The sequence below is a fragment of the Tachyglossus aculeatus genome, chromosome 10 (assembly GCF_015852505.1).
Source record: "Tachyglossus aculeatus isolate mTacAcu1 chromosome 10, mTacAcu1.pri, whole genome shotgun sequence".
Classification (NCBI taxonomy): domain Eukaryota; kingdom Metazoa; phylum Chordata; class Mammalia; order Monotremata; family Tachyglossidae; genus Tachyglossus; species Tachyglossus aculeatus.
The window spans coordinates 46,619,501-46,635,090 of record NC_052075.1 but is presented as its reverse complement, the minus strand read 5'-3'; the positions used below and the strand labels follow the sequence as shown (position 1 = coordinate 46,635,090).

The 15,590-nt window shown below is 43.2% G+C and overlaps 1 protein-coding gene across 2 annotated transcripts in view; it reads left to right on the top strand.

The window, feature by feature from the left end:
- The window catches only part of SLC35B4 (solute carrier family 35 member B4), a 30,886-nt gene extending 15,688 nt beyond the window's left edge, over positions 1-15,198 (top strand). For both annotated transcript variants that reach the window (XM_038753183.1, XM_038753182.1), the window contains exons 5-10: positions 1,447-1,528; positions 3,373-3,433; positions 6,570-6,679; positions 9,122-9,197; positions 11,051-11,126; positions 12,039-15,198. In XM_038753183.1, coding sequence (XP_038609111.1) covers positions 1,447-1,528; positions 3,373-3,433; positions 6,570-6,679; positions 9,122-9,197; positions 11,051-11,126; positions 12,039-12,285 — 652 coding nt within the window. In that variant the 3' untranslated portion in view covers positions 12,286-15,198. The remainder of the gene's footprint in view (positions 1-1,446; positions 1,529-3,372; positions 3,434-6,569; positions 6,680-9,121; positions 9,198-11,050; positions 11,127-12,038) is intronic.
- The last annotated feature ends 392 nt before the right edge of the window (positions 15,199-15,590 follow it).

The following is a 15,590-nucleotide window of genomic DNA, read 5'->3' as shown; positions in this document are numbered from 1 at the left end:
GAGGAGTTTTAATTAAGACTAATGGGGAGGAGGAATAAAAGGTTGAGAATACATAAAATACATAACCAAGCAGGTGGGGGTGTTAATTCATTGAGGGCACATGTTGTATGCAACAGTTGGGAGAGTGCAGTAGAAGACACAGTTTCAAGTTCTCTCTTGCTTTCTGCCTTCTCCCTCCTTTTCTCCTCATTATTCCCTTTTTTCTTCTTCCTCCCTTTATTGCTTAATTCACATAATGGCCCTCCCCCCCCCCACACTTTTTTTTAAATGGAATCTGTTAAGTGCTTTTCATGTGCCAGGCCCTGTACTAAGTTGCTAGGGTAGTACAAACTAATCTGATTGGACAGAGTCCATATCCCACATGAGGCTCACATGAGATAACTGAGGCACGGTGAAGTTAAGTGATTTTCCCAAGGTCATACAGCCAAGTGTTTTACAAAGTTAATAAAGAGTCACACAAATTATGGAAAAAGCAGAACAATTACACAAGTAAATATGGTAGGTATAATATCAGTCAGGCTGTAGTAATAATAAAAATAATGATGGTATTTGTTAAGCGCTTACTATGTGCCAAGCACCGTTCTAAGCGCTGAGGTACATACAAGGTAATCAGGTTGCCCCACGTGGGGCTCACAGTCTTCATCCCCATTTTACAGATGAGGTAACTGAGGCACAGATAATTTAAGTGACTTGCCCAAAGTCACACAGCTAACAAGTGGCGGAGCTGGGATTAGAACCCATGACCGCTGACTCCCAAACCCATGCTCTTTCCATTAGGCCACACTGCTTCTCATTCTCACCTTCCCCTTGTCTCAACTGAATCTCTTAAACACAATTTAATAAATCATTGATATTGGGCTCCCAATTATAAGTATGCTGAGTACTAAACAAAATAAACTAAAAATACTCTGTCAATACTTTTCCTTTCCCACCCCAGGAGCTTATGTTATATGCAGAGCCACACTGATTCAGACATACAAATAAACATTTAATATATGGGAGAAATAGCATGGCCTATTGGATAAAGCATAGTCCTGGGACTCAGAGGAACTGAATTCTAATCCTGACTCTTTAAATTGTGTGTTACATGACTCTGGGCAAGTATTTCACTTCTCTGTGCTTCAGTTTTCTCTCCAGTAAAATGGGGATTAAGACTGAGCCCACTGTGGGACACGGACTGTGTCCAACCAGATTAATTTTTATCTACCCCAGTGTTTAGTACAGTTCCTGGCTCATAGTAAGTGCTTAAATACCATAGGAAAGATGTACATATACTTCAAACAACTTTGTTTCTTCAGAAATGCCTTCACTGCAGAGTGTTAAATACATTAAACTTTTGGGACTGTTACTGGTGTTGAAACTTCGGCAATTTCAGGCTAAAAATTCCAGGTTATAAGTAGATTTGTATCTTTGGAACCCTGAAGTGCTGTCATTCTTATTGTGTAGGTACAGCGTATCCAAATACACCTCCATTGCTCTGGTGTCGGTGGGAATTTTTATCTGCACTCTAATGTCTGCAAAACAGGTGGTAAGTGTAGTTTCATGCCTTCTCCTGCCTTCAGGATATCTCCATCTGGATGTCTGCCCACCACCTAAAACTCAGTATGTCCAAGACTGAACTCCTTGTCTTCCCTCCCAAACCCTGCCCTCTCCCTGACTTTCCCATCACTGTTGACGGCACTACCATCCTTGCCGTCTCACAAGCCCGCAACCTTGGTGTCATCCTCGACTCTGCTTTCTCATTCACCCCTCACATCCAAGCCGTTACCAAAACCTGCCGGTCTCAGCTCCGCAACATTGCCAAGATCCACCCTTTCCTCTCCATCCAAACCACTACCCTGCTCATTCAAGCTCTCATCCTATCCCGTCTGGACTACTGCATCAGCATCCTCTCTGATCTCCCATCCTCGTGTCTCTCCCCACTTCAATCCATACTTCACGTCACTGCCCGGATTGTCTTTGTCCAGAAACGCTCTGGGCATGTTACTCCCCTCCTCAAAAATCTCCAGTGGCTACCAATCAGCCTACGAATCAGGCAGAAACTCCTCACCCTCGGCTTCAAGGCTCTCCATCACCTCTCCCCCTCCTACCTCACCTCCCTTCTCTCCTTCTACAGCCCAACCCGCACCCTCTGCTCCTCTGCCACTAATCTCCTCACCGTGCCTCGTTCTCGCCTGTCCCGCCGTCGACCCCCGGCCCACGTCATCCCCCTGGCCTGGAATGCCCTCCCTCCCCAGATCCACCAAGCTAGCTCTCTTCCTCCCTTCAAGGCCCTACTGAGAGAGCTCACCTCCTCCAGGAGGCCTTCCCAGACTGAGCCCCTTCCTTCCTCTCCCCGTCGTCCCCCTCTCCATCCCCCGTCTTACCTCCTTCCCTTCCCCACAGCACCTGTATATATGTATATATGTTTGTACATATTTATTACTCTGTTTATTTTACTTGTACATATCTATTCTATTTATTTTATTTTGTTAATATGTTTGGTTTTGTTCTCTGTCTCCCCCTTCTAGACTGTGAGCCCTCTCTTGGGTAGGGACTGTCTCTATATGTTGCCAACTTGTACTTCCCAAGCGCTTAGTACAGTGCTCTGCATACAGTAAGCACTCAATAAATACGATTGATTGATTGATTGATTTCATTTTAGATGGTAATTTTAACCACCTCCCCCACCAAACCCTCTTTAAGCAGTTACCATTTCATAGCAAAGCTAACCGATTGCAGTGTCAGATTATTCCCCACCTACTCTCTTTGAATGTGAGAAAATGTGAAATATCGAAGAAGGAGCCAGCTAACAGGTGGAATAGGAGAACTGAGAGACTTAAAAAAATGTAGAGAACCTACCAAACGGATAATGAACTCCAAAAAGGGCTAGAGTTGACTGGGTTAATACTGACAACAGTATATAGTATATATCCAGTATAAAGTATATATTATACTATCACAGTACAGTGTAGCTCAAAGGGACCCTGGCATCTCACCTGGTGTAGCTTCCTGCCCCTAAGTATTTGAATAACTAAATCATCCAGGATTTCTTTCTGTGTCTGTGTGTGTATGTGTGTCTCTCTCTCACACACACACAAACACACACACACACAGTTCAAAGTTAGCCGGACTGTTTTAGAAAGCCTTTTCCCCAACTTGCTCTTGGAATTTTATGAAGTTGAAAGTTAACTTTGAATCTTTTAACACCCTTAAGACATAGAAGAAAAAAGATGAACTGGTATGAAGGGAGGATAAATTTGGTTGTGGTGTGGTAGAGAAAAGTGTGAGGGTAAACTGATGAATGGTTTCCAAGTGTTCTATTTCTGTCAGCAGTCGTCTTGTGAATAATTCATTTTTTTCATTTTTTTTCTCTTTTCTATTACCTCTTAGGCTTCCGAGTCCAGTTTGAGTGAAGCTGATGGGTTCCAAGCATTTGCATGGTGGTTATTAGGTTAGTACTGTTACTTAAAATAAAGGGAAATTGGGTCTATAATTTTTAGCATTTTCTCAAGTGGAAATTCTCAAGACAGAGTTTTTTCCTAACCATGGTATGTATTAGATGAGGAAAAAAACCTGGGATTAGTGAACCCCTAGTTTATCTGTCAGATGGTCTGAAAGACAAACAAAAAAAGGCTTTCTTCAGTCAACTAGTCTGTTACTTGAGAAAACCAGTTCCTATCAACTCCCCAAAATAGGCTCTAGATAACTTTGTCTTATGATCTTTTGCTGCTGCAGCAAGGAAAGAAATATTCCTCTTTTCAATTGCACTTTTCAGTAGCAGTGTCTGGAATATGATCTATACATTCAGTGCTCTTTTGAACTGAGATGTCCATCCTGGCATTGGGTGAGACTCGTTTATTCTTTGATCTGGCCCCTCTTTGCAGGGTAACCGTTCCAGCACTGACTCTTAGATTTATTCTCTCCTGGTTTACGGTACTTCAGCAAAAGCTGGGATACATAAAACCTCTTGGCTTAGATATTGGGAAATCTTTTTTTTTCCCCCTCTCGACATTTCTATATAAACCTTTCAGAGAGCTTAAAGTATTTGCCCATCCTGAAAATTAAGTTTATTCTTAACTCATTTTATCCTTTCTAGGCTCAGTGGCCAGAGTCTTTCCTGATAATCCTTGCATTAGGGGAACACTGTGCTTGGTTGTGATAGGTGGTAGGAAAAGCTGATTCTTGGGGATTTGGACCTCTTTGTGCAACTAAAGAAGACGGTGAGCAACCTGGCATGTGTTCTGTGCACACAGGCTAGTTCTGGCTAGGTCAGAGAAAAATCTGGCTACCTTTAGGCCAAGCTTAGCCTGCCTCCTGGGACTTCCCCCTTTCAGGGCCTTGTTATATTGTACTCTCCCAAGTGCTTAGTACAGTGTTCTGTGCACAGTAAACACTCAATAAGTACAATTGATTCTAGGGCCAGGATGATTGTAATGTAGTGATTGAGGCACTGCCTCATATGCACAGAATATTTGCAGTTGTTCCTTTGAACCTCTGGAATTACAAATCCCAGAAGCCATTAGGGCCAACTGGCTGTGTGTGATTGCCCCACACATGTGCAGCAGCATCTCCCAAGGAATGAGGCTTCCTTTCAGCCTCCAAGGATATGGGCCATGGATTGGGGCTCAGGCTGGAAACCAGGAAGAAGAGGGTTGGTTAAATGGGCCACGTGTCATAAACCCTAATCCTTTTTCCCCATCCGGCTGACTGCGCTGAGGCACAGACAGCCAGAATATACTGAAGCTGAGATGATGATTTAATTCGTATCTGTGGGCCTGCAATATCCAGAACACTTGGGGGATATTTAAAAATCAGACAGCTTAATCCACTGCTTGTTAAAGGAGAGAGGAGTTGTGTTATCCTGCCCAGGAGGTTCTAAGTGAAATTTAAGTTCTTGGGGAAACTGGAGAGGTAGGTAATGGAGGAATGAAGGGAATAGGAAAGATGACTACAAGAAAACAAACAGAGCAAGAATGGAAAATGAATGCTGAAGATCTGTCAATCAGTCAGTCAATCAGAGATACTTGAGTGCTTACAATGTGCCCCCTCTAGACAGTAGGTTCATGGGCTGGGAACATATCTACCGACTCTGTTGTACTGAACTCTCCCAAGTGCTTAGTACAGTGCTCTGCAGACAGTACCTGCCCAGTAAATACCATTGATTGATTGAATGCTGTACTAAGAACTTGGGAAATTACAATACAAAAAAGTTGGTAGACACATTCCCTGGCCACCAGGAGTTTACAGTCTAGAAGAATACATAGTTTAGCCGGGGAGACCGAAATTAAAGTATGCACCTAAGTGCTGTTGGGGTAGGGGGTGGACTGAGTACCTAGAGGCCGAGGGGGTGACAATCTAATGATCAGTACCTTTTTCCTCAGGAACAAGACTAGCTTTCAGCAAGGAACAGCACTGTAATAATCATCTAAGAGCAGTGGATTTGGCAACTATCAGAGTATTGAAGGAAGCATTGGCATGAGAGATAGTTTTTAATCTTTTAAAGTTGAGATTATCCTGAGTGGAAACCATCAAAAAAGAGCAGGAAATTGGGGTCAGAGGAGAATAAGCTGGTGCTAAATGTGTAGTTGCATTAGCCACCTGAACACATGAGGCACAGTTCCCATGGCAAAGGGAAATTCTGAACCCGTGACCCAAAGAGAATTCAGGCCAGGTATGGTGGTGTCAGTCGGCGGTCTTTGTTTAGTGCTTTACTCTGTGCCAAGCCTTGGAAGGTTACACTAGAGTAATGAACACTTACAGGAACTTAGTCTAGAGGGAGAAATAGGAGCTAATAATAAAATAATATAGACAGGAGAAAGAAGGAAAAGGGATTGTGTGTTCATGAATTAGTGCTTAAGAAATAGGGTAGTGCTTCTGAGTGGAGCTATAAATCCTGAAAATGTAATGTGAGGAGAGGCGGCTTTGCAATCTTTATGAGTTCAGCTGCACTCTGTACAAATATTTGGAAGTAGGCAGCAATCTGGAGTAGATGAGTAGAGATGAGTTTGGGGACGGGGCTGGGACTGAGAAACAGTATTTCCTCACCGTCTCCTGACAGAAAGGGTAGAGGCAGATAATGGCATCCAAGTTCAGGCCCTGAAAACAGCCGCTATCGCCCCTCCCCACTCCCTACTAATTAAAACCTTTTTAGCTACTGATCTTTGACAGTATCCCCTGGTGGAACACTTAATCCATAATCTGAGCCCGTACCAATGTTGTGGATCCTTTCTTTTTCTAATGGATGTGCAGATCTTAACTAGTCCATCCACATAATGTCCTTGCCAGGTAGATATACCCCCTTTTATAGGTGGAGGTTTGCAGACAAAAACAAGGTGACATAAAGATGTGAAATAATGTTTTAGGCCACGGAGGGAGGCATTATTAAAGATGAGGACATTAGCCTAGGGCTTTCTGGTTCTTAATCTTCTGAATATTTTATTTTATTTTAAACTCTTCCATGGTTAGAAGTTATTTTCTTTCACGAAGAGCCTAAATTTAAGGGGTGGGGTTGAAAGAGAGAGCAAGGCACTCTTGTAAAATGCTTCTGAAAGGATTATAAAGGTGACAGCACTGTCCTTTCGTCCCAGGTATATGTGCACTGACGTTTGCCCTTTTGATGTCTGCCCGGATGGGGATCTTCCAGGAGACGCTATATAAGCAGTTTGGAAAACACTCCAAAGAGGCTTTGTTTTACAACGTGAGTAACTCCTTAGTGTTATGGCAGGCTTGCATGCTGGGTCACGTAAACTATCCAAGGTACGGGGCTTGGGTATCAGTTTAACCGTACGTGGGCTTTAATATTCTTCAGAATGGAAAGATACAATATTGTAAATATACTCTGTTTACTTGCTGTGTAGTGCAGTAGACTTGCTTATGGCATATTTTTTTTCTTTTTTTTTTAATGGTATTTGTTAAGCACTTACTATGTGCCAGGCACTGTAATGAGCACTGGGGTAGATCAATCAATTATATTTATTGAGCGCTTACTATGTGCAGAGCACTGTACTAAGGGTTTTGGAGAGTACAAGGCAAACAGAATTAGCAGACACGATCCCTACCCATTAATGAATTTACAGTCTAGAGGGTTAGACAGACATTAATATGAATAAATAAGTAATTAATAATTTACAGATATGTACATAAGTGCTTTGGTGTTGAGGGTCGGGGGAATTAGGTTGGAGACACAGTCCATGTCCCACATGGGCTCCAAGTCTTAATCCTCATTTTACAGATGAGGTAACTGAGGCTCAGTGAAGTGACTTGCCCAAGGTCACAGAGCCGATAAGTGTGGAGCTGGGATTAGAATCAAGGTCCTTCTGATTCCCAGGCCCGTGCTCGATCCACTAGGCTATGCTGTTCCTCTTGTCTCTAACTGATTCTTCTCAGTCTCTTATCTCCTGCTCTACTTCTGCCTTCCACCCCCTAACTTGGGTTGGGGGGTTCCCTTAAAGCTCTGTTTTGGTTTCCCTTGGGGGTCTCATCCTTTTTCATGGTTTCAGTTACCACCTTTGGGTGGATGATTCTCAAATCTCTCTCTCTAGCCCTGACATCTCGCCTCTGCAATCTCACGTTTCTTTATTCTACCAGGACCCCTCTCTGAGGATGTCCCACCATCACCTCAAGCTCAGTATGTCCAAAGCTGATCTCATCTTCCTTCCCAAATCCTCCCCTCCAGCTAACTTTCCCAACAGAGTTGACCACATCACTAAACCCTCCCCCTCCCCAGTTTCTGAAACCCACAACCTTGGCATTACCTTTTATTCTCCCGTCATATTCAGCGTGTGACCAGAGCCTTTCAGTTTTTCCTCCATGAAATGTCTAGGACTCCCCACTTTCTCTCTCTTCATACTGCTACCGGGCTGGTCCTGGCACTTGTCCTATCCCAGCTTGACTACGGAATTAGCCTAATAATAAGAAGAAGAAGAATTGTGGTATTTGTTAAGCGCTTAAAGTGTGGCCGGCACTGTACTAAGCACTGGGGTGAATACAAGCAAATCAGGTTGGTCTTAGTCCCTGTCCCAAATGGGGCTCACAGTCTTAACTCCTCAACTCATCTCTCTCATTCATCCCTCTTATGCAGTCCATCACCAAGTCCTACCTTCACAGTATCTATAAAATCCACCCTTTCCTCTCCATCCAAACTTTTACCATGTTGATCCCAGCACTTATATCCCACCTCAGCCCCCTTGCTGACCTCCCTGCCTCCTGTCTTGCCTCAATCCAATCCAAACTTCATTCTGTTGCCAGATCATTTTTCCAAAAAACCATTCAAGCTGTTTCCCCACTCCTCAAGCACCCCTCCTCAAGCCCATCCACCGCTGCACCAAGTAGAAACTCCTTGCTATTGGTTTTAAGGTACTCAATCAGCTCTCCCTCTCCCACCTTACCTCACAAATTTCGTACCACAGCCCACCCTGCACACTTCACGCCTCTAACACCAACTTATTTATTTTATTTCTATCTCATCTATCCCGCTGCCAACCACTTACCTACATCCTCTCTCTGGCCTGAAATGCCCTCCCCTTTCATATACAATAATCACCACTCTCCCCACCTTCATAGCCTTACTAAAATCACAGCTCCTCCAAGGGGTTTTCCCTGACTTAAATTATCATTACCAGTACTCCCTCTCCTTTCTGCATTGCTTATGCATTTGTATTTGTAACCTTTAACCACTTTATTCATTCACTCTCAGCCCTACAGAATTTAGGTACATATCTGTAATTTGTTTTATTGTACATCTCCTCTAGACTGTAAGTTCTTTGTGGGCAGGGACCTTGTCTACTAAGTCTGTTGTATTCTCCCTAGCCCTTAGAACAGTAGAAAAGTACACTCAGCACACAGTAAATACCATTGATCGATTGAACCTTTCTCCCCTACTCTGTTGCATCCTGGAAAATTTACATGTTTTCTGTATCTTATCTATTTGACTGTAAACTCCAGGTGGACAGAGACCATGCTATTTGCTTTGTGTATCACACTTAAAAGAATGTCATGATAAATTCTGAATATAACAGTATCAAAGTAGCACATTGGAATTACATTGTAAATCCATGTTAGGCCTGCATAGTAAATGGGTTATACATTTTCTAATTATTAAGATTTGAGAATTTATAGCTCTTTCTGTGTGTTCCCATAGCATGCATTACCATTACCTGGCTTCCTCTTCTTAGCTTCGGATATTTATGATCATGCAATTCTCTTCAGCCAGTCTGGTGAGTATGATCTTTAAAAAAAAAATGGTACATGTTAAGCCTCACTATATGTCAAACACTGTTTCTAAGCTCTGGGGTAGCTACAAATTAGTCAGAATTTGGTGGCTTGCTAATCCTCTTCCAAGCACAGGAAGTAATAGTAAAGTAATAATGACATTTGTTAAGCACTTACTATGTGCAAAGCACTGCTCTAAGTAGATAAGTGCAATTTCTGACAGACATAGGTGAGAGTATGGCTGGGGGATTAGGAAGTCTGTTTGGTTTTCAATTCAATTACCACCTCTTTAGAACCATAAGCAAGTAAATTCACTTGTTTTTCAGCTTCCCTAATGCAAAATAATTGCCTTTTTGTGCATCAGGTCTTATGGCATATTGGCTTTGGATAGTGCTGTCAAAGTAAGCAGCTTTTGGCCATCGAAAGAGTTCTCCATTGATCTTCTAGTTAATCAAGGGAGGCTGCAAGAAAGAGATGGCATTTAAGGAAGTCTATAAAGTGCTGGGAGCTGCTCACAAATCGCTTCTGTGTTTTATTGGGCATTCTTACTAAGATAATGAGATCACATTTCTGAAGCACTGTGAAATCCTCCAATGAAATGGGCTATCAAATTAAGTGCCATTATCCAAATTAACATTCTCCATAGGAGCTGGCTCATCTGCTCACTTGCGTACTTTAAAAATCATCTGTATACTTAAAAAAAAGTTTTTGCAGTCTATCTGAGATCATTTTATCCTCTCCCGACATATCCACCTGTTCAGAAATTTTGCTAGCTGTTTTTTCTCCCGTCTCTTGTTTTTTGCCTCGAGGTTTCACTCTCCCAATCTGTCTCAAATTGAATCTATTACCTCATGAATTTTTCAAGAAAATGATTTAATTTATAGTTCAGTTGGAATAAATGGGGCCTTTTTGCCATTTGATGTGCTCAATTTAACTCAAACACTGTCTGCACCATCTTTACTAGTTTCTGATTCTTTCATGAATTCTGCATTGCAAACAAGGCAAAGTTTATGGCATAATATATTTTGGCTGCTAATAGAATTGGGACTTACGTTTTTTTACCCTACTCCTGGAAAGTCCTCTTGGTGTAACCTTCTAACAGAACATCTTAAAATGGTTTTGTTAACTTAAATTGGATAGCTCAGAGGCATATACAGGAGATTAGGATCTGAAAAGCTTTTTCCTGTTAAAGTTGTTCTGATTTTGCTATTCTGCTGAGGGCAGAACTAACTTCACTTTGGGATCATGTCTACCAACTCGGTTATATTGTACTCTCCCAAGTGTTTAGTACAGTGCTGTGCACACAGTAAGCACCCAATAAATTCCACTGACGGTTTAGTTTGAAACATAAAATGGTAAAATCCATGCTTCTAACCAGCCAAGCAAAATCCTCCTTTGCAGCTAGCCACTAATGATAGATTTATTACTGGTACTTTTTGTTGCAGTTCAGCCCAGAAATTCTGAAAATGATTAGGTTCTGATCAACCAGGCAGGGATTTTTCTGATGGGTAAAATGTTCTTTTGCATGGATTCCCAATTGATCTGGCGGGGTGGGGGTGGGGGCAGGGAAAACCCAATTTGCTCCCTGTGTTTAAGTGCTACCTAAGGGTTCCCAAGGCAATTCAAGGGGCAGGATTAGTGGGGCACGGTGCATGCTTACTATTAACTTTGCTCCCAAACTGTTGGGTCACAAATGGAACTTTTGAGAGAGAAATTCCTTTTATAAAGAACACCTGCCCTTTGCAGATCTGACCCATGATCATATGTCTCCCTGCTCCGATAAACCTTTGTCGTTTTATCTGGATAAATGCATGGCATTTGGAACTATCAAATCTCTAATCCCTTTTTTACTTTACAGAACCGTACCAAGTCCCAGTCCTTGGAGTGACTATGCCCATCATGTGGTTCTACCTCCTCATGAACATCATAACCCAGTATCCTTTTAGAGCCTGCCATTGTGCCCTTGCCAAAGTCGGTGCCACTGGGGGATCACTTTATTACTTTTCTCATTAGTGGATAGGTGTTCTCTTCTAAAATGGCATCCAGACTTATCTTCTAAAATAAAGTGATTGAGGGAAGCCTGGAAAAACCTGAATGGGAAGGTCCAAGTGGTTCATACCTTTATTAAAGAAGAATTCTCGAACATAGATGCCCCTTCACTTCAGATCTGCTTTGCCAAGGGTGTAGAACAGGAAAGATTTGGCCTTCTCAAGGTGCCCATTTAATTAGAGGTTTTCTCTATGGTGAGAGAAAACATTGGATTTTTTTGCTTGGAGGGGAAAGAAAAAAAGGATCTCAAAGCATGAAGGGAAAGTGCTGTGTGAAGGGAATGCCGTCTACAGCCCGGGAGATTTTTTTTTTCCTTTGGGAAATAGCGTGGAAATAAAAGTCACTGTAAAGTTAAGTGTGGATAAATAACTTTGTACACCTGTGGAAAGGTTTCAGTATTCACTTCGGTTTTGTCTTTCTTGTATTTTCCCTGTAGGACAAAGCAAAAACTTTCTAATGAGACCAAAAGTTTTGTGTCTTCTTAAATGCAAAAAAGATAGGAAAAAGAAGTCAGCAATTGGTGTTCAGATATGAGAGAGTAATTTAAATCCATCAGTGCTATTTATTGAACACTTACTGCGTGCAGAGCACTGCAGGTTCCTTTTGAACAGAAGCACACTGGTCGCACGTTGGAAGGCCTGGAGAGTAGGGCTAGCTGCGTATCCGCAGGTAGGATCGGACCAAGGCTCAGAGCCAGCATAGCAGGGCAGGCTGAGGCCCACTGGGGCCGGGCACCTAGTCAGGCCAGGGCCGAGGCCTGCTCCACAAAGGGAAACCCCTTAACTCCTCACCTTCAGGTACGTGTGCATCCGAGGAGTGTTCATCCTCACGACGGAATGTGCCTCCCTGACGGTCACGCTGGTTGTGACGCTGCGCAAGTTCGTCAGTCTCATTTTTTCCATCCTCTACTTCCAGAACCCTTTCACGCCCTGGCACTGGCTGGGCACCCTGTGCGTCTTCATCGGGACCCTGATGTACTCAGAAGTGTGGAAGAACCTCGGGGCCGCCTGGGGTCGGTCCCACAAGGAGGACAAGAGGGAGTGAAGGCCACCAGGGAGGGTCAGCTCTCTGACGGTGGGAAGGGCGAGGATGGGGATAGGGTGACCGGCTGGCCCCCGTTTCACTTCTTTGAACGCTTACGCTTTCCAGCGTGGAACAGAACTTACAGCCGGGAATCCTCTGAACCTGAGGAATTCCAGAGCTCTGGCCATGGGAGCAGTCATGCCTCATGGACCACCAACACGGCAGCCCTCAAATAGAGAAGGGCTTTTAGCTCCAGCCTCTTGAACAGCAATTCCTTCCTTTCTTTGCTTTTCCAAAACTATTAAGGAGATTACCTCTCAGTTAGTTTCCGGGCATGTGGGAGGCCCTAGGTTTTTGCCCCTCTCTCAGGTTGTATTACTCATTTTGCTGCTACTCCTCTGCCACAGCTGCCCTAGTCTTGCCCTCTCCTTGCTCCGCCCTCAGCAGCTGCTCCAAAATGTGGGTCATCCCTGCACAATCAGAAGAAACCACCAACAGGTTGAGAGAGTTGTCACCCATTTGGGTTTCCGCCAAGAGACTGGGGAAAAGAGCAGTTGTTCAGTACAGTAGTATGATAGCAGAGTTGGCGACAATCCCTTTGCTTTGTTTCATTCTTTGCATTACCCCTACTTCCCTATATACGAGGAAGATGAGACGATTCCCTGATAATGCTGCTCAACAGCAGGAAAGAATGAAGAGGCATGGCTGGATCTATGGCCACTTATGGGGAGGTCAGGGACTGGACTCTTTACTCGCCCAACGAGAAAAAGTATAAGACTTGTACCAAGGCACAATGCTTGAGGACGCTTTCCCAGACTCAGTCAACAGCTGCACAGAAGCTGTTTCAGAATTTAAAGACTGTTATCCAGCACTCCGTTCTCTGTAAGATGCTAGATAAATGCTTGTAGATTAAGGAGGATCGAACACCGTATTAACTGACCATAGGTAGAAGCGATAAAGCGAGAGTCAGTTAAGTTACTAAATAGACTATAGCCATTTTACGGAAAACCTCGTTGAGTGAAGTCACATGAATTAAGATTAAGTTATTTCATGAAGCAACACTAAGACTTGTTGAGTACTGTTCCTTGTTTTTTCCCTTTTTACTGCCTTTCTCTGGAAGCCTCCTACCCCAAGGGTTCCAAGGTAGGGTATTATGAGCCTCCTTTGCTGCAGATGTCTTTGTGGGGTGCTGGGCCCCAAGCCCAGAAATCCCCTCTTGTCCCTTAACCTGAGGTATTGATTTAAAGGGGTGGAGGTGTGGCCACGTTACAACTCAGAGAAGGGTGTGCCCACCAAACCCACTTAGGGAGATGTTGTTTTAGAGAATATGAGAACTCTGCAGGCCATTTCCTTATGATTTTGGACTTGGGATCTCTCTTCCCATTTTCATACTTGGATTTTTTTAGAAAGAGGCATTAAAGTACTTCATGAATCAACAAGGTATTTTCTTGAATCCCTGAGTCTTCTGGGTCTAGAGGAGGGAACGGGCTATATCAGGAGGCAATATTCTCTCATTAAATCTCTCTCCCTCGATCTTGCTCAAAACAGTCATTTGGTTTCCTGACCATACAAGCCCGTTAACACAGCCTGTGTTCGGGTTAAGGCATCTGAGTTTTTCTTCCTTAGGGATGAAGAAGATCGTCTCTGATCAGCTGTTACCAGTTTTTTGGCAGGTTCACATTGTATGAGCAGAACAGGCTACTTCCCGATGTCATTTCCCCTGTCATTATGGAGTATCAGGGCCCCTTCACCTTGTCTGACCTAGAGGCATTACAGAAGCCTGTCTAGAAGGTAAGAGTTCAGAATCCTTGCCCAGCTATGTCCCTGAATACATGGGTCCCTTTGCCTCTTGGCTTCAGGCTTCTTATCTGAACAATGAAACAGTTTCTTTGTCTGCCTAAATGACAGGGCAATGAGATGGCCTTATATTACTGTTGATGTGAACACCCCAGTGCCAGCAATTTCTGGGGCCAAAAAATTTCAGTATGGCCCCAGGGGGACTCAAAAGTGTGTGGAGATCCTTGGCTACAAAATGATTTTATGCTTTCATTTCAAAGAACCTACAGGGTATTCTTAATGTGAAATGTGATTGAGCTATTCTCTGTGTAGGGGCCAGATTATGTTTAATGGGGTAAACAGCTGAAGAAATATGACTTGCCTCCTCCTCCAGCAGCAGCAGCACATTAGCCTCCATTTAGACAGTTGTAAGTAATACATGTTTACAGAAGTAATTCAAATCTGGGTGTTCTGCATGAATATCATAAACCTGGGTCCATTAAGTTTGCAATTCCATTTTTGGAGCTGAATTTGCTTCCCTGAATCAGTCCACAACTTCCAGTTGAACAGAAACAATGCATACCGATGAATCATAAAAAAGGACTCAAAGCCAGGCTCCACCTGCCCAGGGCCAAACTAATGGCAGTTTGAATATTTTTTTTTCAGCAGGTACATTTGCTTAATGGCTTTGATCATATAGAGTTGGAAGAGATGACGAGAGTTCAAATGGGCCCATCCCCTCTCTCCAGGCAGGTGAATAACTAAGCTGTCAGTGTGATCTATTATCTTTTTAGAAGACCTCTAGTGTTGGAGACTTAACCTACCTCAGTAGTTTGTTTCAGGGTTTGTCACTTTGACAGGACGTTCTTCCTTCGCGGCTAAGGGTACCAACTCTGGGCTGTCTTTGTTTACGCTCTTGTCCTCTGTGGATGGCTGGTCCCGTATCCTCTTCATACATTTGAAGACAGGTCCTACAGGAAAGGTCAGAAGGGTTGTGAGTGGACTAAGGATTGACTGAATATTTCATTTCCGTCCCTTTAATTTCTTTGATTTCATGTCTCTAAACATGATGGTCTCTAGACCCTCCACATTTTCTCCTCCAAGGACAATCATTCAGTCAGTGGTATTTATTGAGCACTTACCTTGTGCAGAGCAATCAATCAATCAATCAATCATATTTATTGAGCGCTTACTGTGTGCAGAGCACTGTACTAAGCGCTTGGGAAGTACAAGTTGGCAATATATAGAGTCCCTACCCAACAGTGGGCTCACAGTCTAGAAGAGGGAGTACTTATAGGCACCGTACTAGGCACTTGGGGGAGTACAATACAACAGAGTTAGCAAACACATTCCCTGCCTATAGCGGGCACTGACAGAAATTGGACCGCATAACACCCTAAAGGGAACTAATTATAGAGTTTAGTAAAAAGATTACTTCCTTGTTCTCACGTGACATTCTTATTAATACCGTGTTGTCTTTTTTTAATATCAGCTTTTTCAGTTATGAGCTTCCAGCCAGATATCCCCCATCTTGTCTTAGCGTGTTTTTT